Consider the following 9,749-nt stretch of genomic DNA (forward strand, 5'->3'; position numbering starts at 1 on the left):
TACTGTTTACTACCAACTAGTTCTCATAGACAAACACCAAGAGTGCTGCAACTCTGAAGATGCACGTGCACAGATTAAGCCTTATGGGATAGGTCACATGCTATTTCCCAGTATTATGTGACTTAGCTAGCCCTGTGCACATGGTAACATTCATTGACATATAATAACCAGCTGCCGAGGCATTTCACATAGCACACTGGGACCAAATCTTGCACGCTTTCCTGGGCACATCTACACAAGATGCTAACTGCACAGTAACCTAATAATATTGTACAACCATCACAGCAGAAAGAGTGCTAATATGCTACTGTGCGGTATTATTAGGCTACTGCACAGTAGCATCACTAAAAAGGCATGCACTGTGCTACTGCATGGTAACGCCCAATACTGATTATAAAAGTACAAAAATTACTGCACAGTAACTAAGGTGCATTAATGAATGTGTAGCCATGCCCAAAATGGTGCAACATCAGGGCATTAACACTGACGCTCTTTGAATTTTTGTGGGGGAGGTGGAGTATAGATTTGAGTCCTAAATCTGCTACATCAAGAACTAGGAAAAGCCTCTTTTCTGGTACTCATTGGAGTGAAACAGAAATAGCAAAAGACAAAAGATTTCAATACAGTAAGTTGGTTAAATTGTTAAAACCTTAGAAGAACAAGTGTAAAGTTTTGTCACAAACATGAACTATTAATGTGTGAGCTTAATTTGAATGCTTTTCCTTCTGCAGTCTATATGCAAACACATAAAACCTGTTCATTATATCAATTAGATGTATACATTTGAAAAAGACATATCTTCTATTAGCTAAACATAAATGTAGTACTTTGATTAAGGAATCGTGAGGGAGTTGTGCATTCAGCTTGTATTGAAATTCATAAATGATGCCCTCCCTTTATCTTCTTGTTAAAATGCCAGCCTTAATTCTTGAAAAATCTCCGTTAAAGTAAAAATATATTCCAGTTAAAAAGATATTTGAGTTAATTCTTTCCATCCAGGTGAATTCTTTCATGAAATTGCTTATTCTCTAATAGAAAAAAATCCCATTTACTTCAACCAGGGCCAGGATTCTACCCTAAGCCCGATGTGTACTGTTGATACATGAAGAATAAGGTGTTATTTGAAAAGCCAATTAATTTTCTTTTGCATTTTTGTTTCTCATTGTCTTCTCCCTCTGCTCTGTAAGAGGTTCCTGGGACCAGAAATAAAATTTTTGAAATACCATCAGAATGGCTGTCTTTTAAATGTTTCACATCCAACTTGAGGCAAAGTTACAAAATTTCAGTGCAGCCCTTCTGTTTCAGATGCTGGTGATAGCTATCCAGATTAAGAATTTCAACCATGTCTGCACTGGGGGAGCAGTCTGTCCCATGAGAGATGCTCTGCACCCATCCAGTCCTGCTTGTACATTCCAAACCTGGAAATACCCTGGTAAATTCACTCTAGGGCTATTTCCCCACAGTCACCCTCTAGACTCATTCACCAGTGTGAGAACAGCCAGTGAAGGTGACCCCACAGCATCTTCACTAGATAATCCAGGGTTAGAAAGTGTACATAGGCATACAAACTCAAGAATATCCTTGCTGCGACATTTTACCTCTATGCTGCAAACATCCCTTAAGTGGGCGCATCCCAATGAGTGCACATATGTGGTTTGCAGTGCCTCAAGCCCATTGTCAAAAAAACCCACTGCTAAAAACAAGCAACATGGCACATACAGCAGCAACTTGTAATCTGCCACCAAATGGCAGCCACCAAAAATGTAATTCTCTGACTACTGGCCAGGCTCCAAGTGGCCAGCTTGGTGGTGCTGCTGCTGCCCCAGGAAGACCTCAGGACCCCATGTAAGGCTGCTGGGGCCAGCATCTGTGCTGGCTCCAGCCACTCCTACCCCACCCAGGTCATTTTGCTATGTACAGGAATACATGTGCAGGGGCATGACCTGGGACAAAAAGAAGTGGCACAAATATGTGCCGCTGTTATTTGTCCCATGAGAAACGCATGCCCCTGCACGTGTGAACTCATCAGAATGCACCCAGTGATTTCAAGTAGGGTCAGATAGCTATGCATACCTTTGGATACTGAACCACACTTCAAAACCTTTCTGAGATTTCTTCATTATACAAGTACACATTCATTAGTCTGTTAAACTAGTAAAGTCAACAGCCCAGGTCTAAAGGAACATAACTAGCTCAAAACACCTGGAGGCCCCATGAACAAGGCTCAATATTTAGAATATAACTTCCTACCTCACAACATACCTCAACATTTTTTTGTCAGAGGAAAAGATGTTAAAATCTGCATGGTGAAACCAATAAGAAATATGTCCAACAGTGGTCTGTGGTATGTCTATTTGTTGCAAAGCACCTTGAGTTATTTCAGCTTAAACCATATACTAGGTTGTTTTGTGGCATGGCTAGTAAATGTTCTGCTCTTGTTTCATTCTGTCCCTTCTAATTCTCCATTGACCTAGATGTCATCTACAACAGCTGTTCATTCTCTGACATACCCCAGACCAGTTCATGCCCCTGAATATGTGCAATGTTCAATTTTTGTATTTATTTATATTCTTAATTTCATTTAATTCCTCTTTTAATCCTTTACAGCTAAATGCACGTCAGAGAGTAACTTTGGAATCATTACAGGCTAACTCTCACATGAAAGAATAAGACTCTACTCTTTTTTTATTAAATTGAGAAATCATATCCAACCTTGTAGAAAGAAAGAATTGTTTGAATGCAAAGTATTTTTTCTGCTGCTTGCATTAAGTAGTGTGAATGAAACAGTTTCTGAGCAGGAGAGCACATTCCAAGATCTTACTGTTTCTTGATTTAAAAAGTAGTGCATAAATTAATGACAATGCATAAAGAAGAAATTGAATTGAAGTTATATCCTGAGTTTTACAGATCACTGGGGATGTGGATTGATTCCTGAACTATGGGATGAACAGAAGTTTTCTCATTCTCATATTTTAGTTTAAATGTTATAATAGATATAATGTCAGGTTTCTAAAGGTTGGATTTTGTGACATCTTAAAGGTAACACACAGCTAAAAGCCCAGTGCATATCTTTGACAGGCAAGGGCCAGATACTCTGCTCTGATATTCTTTTATGGGCCCAAATTCTCTCATTACAGCTGGCAAACTCAGTAACTAACTTCAATAAAGTTACTTCATGTTGGCTTTAGTTATTTTAAGACATTGTATTTATATATGTGTCTGTGTGTGTGTATATATTTATACACACACACACACACACACACACACACACACACATATGCATATATATATCTATATATCTATATATATATCTATATATATATATCAGGACAGAATTCGGTCTCAGTATTTTGTTTTTTGTAATTTAGAAGGGGATTTGTAAGTAGGTCTTTCATTTAATAGCACCTAGTTTTTCTGTTGCCATTTTAATATACACATCATGGTTAGTAAAGAACAATCAATAAGCAAACATGTCATACAAGGTTGTTCCAAGTACTAAACTGGCTCAGTACTCATTAGTCTCCAAAATCAGATGCAGCCAGAGTGCTGTGGCCAAGGTACAAGGTTATTGACAGGATTTGATGACAGTATAAATAATAAAGTAGAGCTCAATTAATTTGTCATCAGAACCCACAGGATAGCATTGCCCTGTATTACATTTTAATTTGTTTTTTATGGCCACTCCAACCTTTCTCCTTTCCTTACAGCTCTTTTTCTTCTACTTTGTTATTTTCAAACAGGTTTTTCTGCTGTACCCGCTCCCTTCACAATGTCCTATCACTTTTAAAAAGAATAAAGAACCATGGTTTGAATAGAATAGGGTGAGAGTAAATCAGCTACATTTCACTATCAGATTAGGTTACAAAGTGATAGGCAAAAGAGAGATAAATTTGCTACATTTAAAAGATATATAGACTGATGTATGTATAGTATATGGTCATTAGTAGTACTATGAATTTTATCTCAGCTGTAACATTGTAAGAAAAATCATGTCCTACATGAAGTCTACTCACTTTATTATGTTAGGGTGAAGAAGCTGTTTAATGAAAAAAATGCATTAAATATTTTATATTGGTAACCTCTCAAAAGAATCTGCACTTTTCATGCTGATGTTCAGAAATCTGGCAGTACTATGTTAATATACATTCTGTGTTTCTGAAGATCAAAGGTTGTGCATGACTCTGCATATGCACTGGAGATTTTTTTTGGCAGCTGAAAGGCAAACTTCATTCAGTGGGTGTATCCTGTTCATCCATTTCCCCTCTGAACTTTTCTAAAAATAACATACACCTCAACAAGGAGATATTTTAAGGGATTCATATTCATGAGTATATTCATGGGAAGCTTATTTTGGCATACTTGCATGTGTCAGATTTGCATGCTGGCTGGTTTTATTATGAACCAGTTGTATGCAGGCAAAACAGCGTCTGGACTTTGGGACAACTAGGATGGAATTTCTACTCCACGTAAACTTATAAGTGTAAAAGAAGTGAAGAAGCTCCTTTAGAAAGGATAATATGTGCCTGAAGTCATTCATTTCAGACACTGAAAACCAGTCCTCATCTTATCGGATCTGATTTCATAAAACCTGGCTGTGATTTCTCTCCAGAGACCTTAATGATCTTACCACTTTCAATAAACATTTATAGAAACTGCTGCTAGCCTGTGGATAAGGGAAACTCACATAAGCAACTTTATCTTCCAAAAATACTAAAAGGCAAAAAACACTCTGCACGAGAAGATTAATAGAAGGTGTCAAAATGTAGCATTCAGTTGATAGTTGGAATTGAGTTACAGTACAAAAAATTGCATTATCAACATACAGTAGGTATGTTTGTTTTACCTGCTTTGAAAAAAGTGCAAATAGATGTAGTATATACTTGGGACCAACAAAGCTATGAGTGTGAACAAACATTGACTTTAAGAGACAAGATGGAAATTAAGCAGGTAAACCCAGTTCCACACTCATACCATTCGGGTACAGTATTACGCAGTACTCATGTTTGCACCTCTAAGAAATTTCCATTTTTTCGCATAAAAAAATCCAGATATGAAGCCGAAGCTGCCTTCTTCGCCAACCTGAAACTGTCTGATTTCAACATCATTGACACACTTGGAGTTGGAGGTTTTGGAAGAGTTGAACTGGTAAGTAATCTTTGTTTCTTTGTCTATATAACATTTTTGTCCTTTTACCCTTTACAGTGCTGTTTTACCCATCTGTTAGTTGTTCCTCATTACTGAACATGAGTCCTTGGTTTATAACTATGCTACATGATTGTTTGAAATCTGATAAAAGCTACATCAAATTCTTAGAGTGAATAAAAACAAATGAAGAAGCACCCCATGACTAGTTATTTAAGAATTCCTTCTGTTAAATTGACAAGGCAGCATAATTATTCTTTATGTTTATTTCCTGTAGTATAGACTTACATTTAAATAGTAATAGCTATGAATTATGTTTACATTTTATAAACATATGCATCTGAAAGTTCATTTAGTTGGTAAATGATAAAATGTAAGAAGTCTAAAATCTTACTTGGAGAAAACTGAAGCAGTTTGTGCTTGCTGAAAATTCTTTGCAGTTAAGAAATATAGATAATTTCATTCATTTGCAAGAAAACTGTATACCATAGCTATTTCCTAATATATGTAATTGCAATAGCAGAAATTCACAGTAGAATATTCCTTGCTTGAAAAATTTGTAAGGTAGAAATCCACATAAGTGCACTTTGATCGATACATATTTATATTTATATCTTATATCTGTATCTTAATATCTATGCAATATTAAGCAGAAAAGTATATAAACCAATATCAAATAAGTAACACATTTGTAGTAATAATAAAAAACTCATATTGGGAAATGAAAGGTTAGTTTGCATCACTGTGCTGACCAAGGAGTTCCTGATATTTGACACTAGTACAGTATGTTAGGAACTCCTTTAAGTTATCTGCAGCACAGTAAACAGAGTTACCGCTGCCATCACAAGAATGAAAGGAAATCCCACTTCCATAAAAGTACAGGGACAAAGCACTATTTTTAAACTAACTTCTTAACTCTGGGAGCCTGAACCCCCCACCTCCCACCCCCCAAAGAGCACTAAAATAGGCATCAATCAGAACCTTTATTTTTACTTCAGAAGTATGTTAGAAATAACAAATGTGTTAATGGGAATTGCTAAAAGCCAGTAAGATCGATGTTAAATCTGTGGATTCTCCTTCACCTCAGTTGTTGTTCCTTACTATTATAACCTCACTTGTTATGTGAAGTCAGTTGGTGGCAAGCATGTCAGTGAAAGCTTTAATCCCTTTGACTTCTGTCACTTCAGCAATATTTATTTTACCTCAGCATTATACAATATCTGATGACTGGCCTACATTTTAATTGCTTTCTTTCATTTTGTGGGAAATGTATTTAGACTAAAATTGTTTTTTAAATCTTTCATGGGTATCCTTACAGTTGTTTCTGTTGCCTTAATACTGCAAAACTTAACCAGGTGAAGATGACTTGAGCTGCTGTTTTTATAGCTTGGCATGATACCTCTGCTTCCAACTAGTTTATGAAATTACAGAAAGAAGTCATAGAAAATGGGCAAGACCTAAATCAGTGCCTATCATAATACCAGCAGCAGACAATTTGATATAATTCTTTATCCCATTAGAACATTGGTAATTCCATTTTCTTGTCTTTAAATTTAAAAAAAGGGCCTTTCAAAAGTATTCATCACTTACCTATATATTGATGAGTGCGCTTGCTTTAAAACAATCACCAAGATCAAGCACATCACCTGATGCAATATTGTCACTGCTTTACTTCAAAATCTCATTGAAATAGAACTTGTCTAGACAAAAATAATGTATTTTAATTTGGACCTAAAATGTTCTGATGTCATATGTGCTAATGTCATTTCCTCTTTTATGCTATTACATTTGTTTATAGAAACTTGTTTTTGTAGAGGAAAGGTAAAATGCATTGCTCAAAAACATTATAAATATTGTTCTTCTCTAGAATAACAGTGATCAAGTAAAATGCATTGCATTGGAGCAAGAATGGTGTTTTTAGCTATTCCATTTTCAAGGTGCGACTTTAAACCCTTCAAGAGAGCATATAAGGATGTGGTTAAAAATTGGAATGTCTGGAATTCAGAGCCAGTATTTTCTGGTTGAATATCAAGAATGTCACCCTCGGACTGTGTTTAGCGTTCAGATGTGGTTTGTATAAATATAAGGATGGTACTCCAGATATCACTATGAATGCTGGATTGTTTTGAGAGTTCATCCACTGAATCAATTTAAATGCAGGTACATGTCTCTTAGGCAAGACAGTTACTTAAATAATTGCAGTTCTATGGAGATTGGAATGGGATTTTTGTTGTTTATTTTTTGTAGCAAAAAGTCAAAATATAGCAGGCACATACAACTGTGAAAAAATCTTAGCTGTCATGTGCAACAACAGGGTTTCTCCTGTGTAATTTTGTTCTGTGTACAAGTTAATAGGCAGTTCCAATAAGATTATGTTGTTGTTATTCATTGCAGTTGTGCAGTTTCAGTTGGTAATCTGACCTCTGTCATACAATTCTTCTATCATCATGGATGCCATTTTTGTCCTTTTACTTTTTCTTTACTCTCAACCAGACTTCCTCAGTAGTCAATATTTATCAAAGCCTTTCCCTGAAGGGAGAAATAAGAAGACTGTCTGGAGTTATCATCACTTCTATCCCACATGTTGACAGGGTAGGCAGTTATAAAGAGTGGCATCCTTCAGTCAAGCAAAAATCAAATGAAGCTCGTGCCCTTCTGTTAAAGTGTGCACTGTATGCCAACTCTTTTTTTCCTCATAGAGTCATAAAAAAATACTTCTTTTAACCACTGGTGGAGGGGGCTTGACATTAATTCCTAGTTTCTCGTTTTTCTCCACTGGCAGTCTTTGTCTTCTATATCAGTAGGCTTATTCATTTATGAACTCAGCATTTTACTCCCTATTTGTTCTGCCTGATCCCTGTACATCAGAAAGAGGGGCAACATACTGTGATCAACCTATCATTCACTGTGTGAGAGGCAAAGAACACCACTGAACTGATAGAGTTTATGATATTGAAAATACAAAACTGAAACTAAACTTGAAACTCCAATTCAACCAGAAAGAACTTAATTCTGAACAATTAGACTAACAGAGTCCAATTATTTTGATCTTAATAACCTATTTGGTCTAGAACAATGAAGGATAAAAATATTGAAATTTACTGTGGACTTGAATGAGCCACTTACAAAATTAATTGCCATTAATTCCATTAAGCATCTACACTGTAGTTTACTTGGCTAAAATATATTTTGGTAGTGCAGTACTGGCATGTAAATGTGTAAGTAGTAATTATTTCATGCAGTGTACACACAGAAAAAGAAAGAATACATCTAATGCTATATTGTGTGCCTTATTCCATGTCCCAAATATATAGTTTGGATAGCTCACAATCTATACAGATCTGGTGTTTTATAGATCTTGGTCCTTCCTAGAGCTATCCTTATACATTTCTAAAGCCTGCCAAGTAGGTACAAGTCACTCCAAGATACCTCTCTCCAGCTTTGTATCCAGGTATTGGATGGCTCTCCTAGGATGAGGGAAAAGGAAGTTAAAATAAAATGACTAGATATTTTCCTTATACATGTAGGTCAAGTCACTGAACATATAATTGATATGCAATATAAACAAGTATACAAAATAAAATGTTTTCCCCATTTTTCCCTAAATACAATTGCCCGCTTTTCTGAATTTCATTCTTTTGGACAAACCAAGTTTTTTTTCCAGTGAGATTTATCACATGTTCATGTATCTACCAACTACAGATATTACAAGCCATCACTTTTTACCATTTATCTGCACTAACAACTCCTTGATTTCCAGGCTCTTCAGAGGTGCTCCTAGTTTGCTTAATAATATCAGTAGCATTAGAAGTGTTTTTGTGCTTCAATGGGTCTTTCATCCAGATGTCTCGATTGCACATTACAATTATGAATTAATTCATCTTCCCAACACCTCAGTATTCTAATCCACATATTAAAGATGTCAAAGTTCCTATTGGCTTCAGTGATCCAGGATTAGGTGGCCTAACCTTTCAGAGGTCAAAACTTCTAATCCTTTCATCACTGTTGTTCTTGTTCTCTGATTTTCTTCCACTTAAATTAAGCCCTATTTTGTAACCATCTACCTTGTAGTAGATGGTTACAAAATAGGGCTTAATTTAAGCACATATATACCTTTAAGCACATATATACCTTTAAGCACATATAAAGTGTTTTACAGCTGTAACAGAACAGACATTAATGGTACATTAAGCACTTTAAAATGGCAATTCTTACTCTAAATTAACCCTGGATGGATATGTACTAACTTAACCACTTTCTGTTAGAGCACTTTATCAAACATCTGTGCCAAATTCCATCAATGGTTAACTTAAAACGTGATTGCCACCATTCCAGGTGGTAATACACAGGCTGTGCTCTAGCCTCAGGCGGACTTTGTTTGCTCTACCCAAGCTCTGGCTGGCCCTGCCCTCCCCCCTAGCTGTCACTGACCTGAATCATAGAATCAAAGTCAGTGACAGTCTCTGATCCCAGCCCCATATGCAGCCTGCTGGTGGCTGGGGGGTGGGGGGAGTTGGGAGAGGAAGTGGGGTTCCTGTCCCTACAGCTGCCCTGGCTCTATGGTGCAGGCTGCAGCCCAGCCTTCGGCTGGGGGGGGGGGGGGGGGG

The 9,749-nt window shown here is 36.6% G+C and overlaps 1 protein-coding gene across 2 annotated transcripts in view; it reads left to right on the forward strand.

Annotated features, from left to right (window-relative positions):
* The window catches only part of PRKG1 (protein kinase, cGMP-dependent, type I), a 1,350,404-nt gene that overhangs the window by 1,275,384 nt on the left and 65,271 nt on the right, over nucleotides 1-9,749 (forward strand). For both annotated transcript variants that reach the window (XM_019507769.1, XM_019507768.1), the window contains exon 10: nucleotides 5,049-5,145. In XM_019507769.1, coding sequence (XP_019363314.1) covers nucleotides 5,049-5,145 — 97 coding nt within the window. The remainder of the gene's footprint in view (nucleotides 1-5,048; nucleotides 5,146-9,749) is intronic.

The sequence above is a fragment of the Gavialis gangeticus genome, unplaced genomic scaffold (genome assembly GCF_001723915.1).
Source record: "Gavialis gangeticus isolate Ggan-Ray unplaced genomic scaffold, GavGan_comp1, whole genome shotgun sequence".
In the NCBI taxonomy this organism is placed as follows: Eukaryota; Metazoa; Chordata; order Crocodylia; family Gavialidae; genus Gavialis; species Gavialis gangeticus.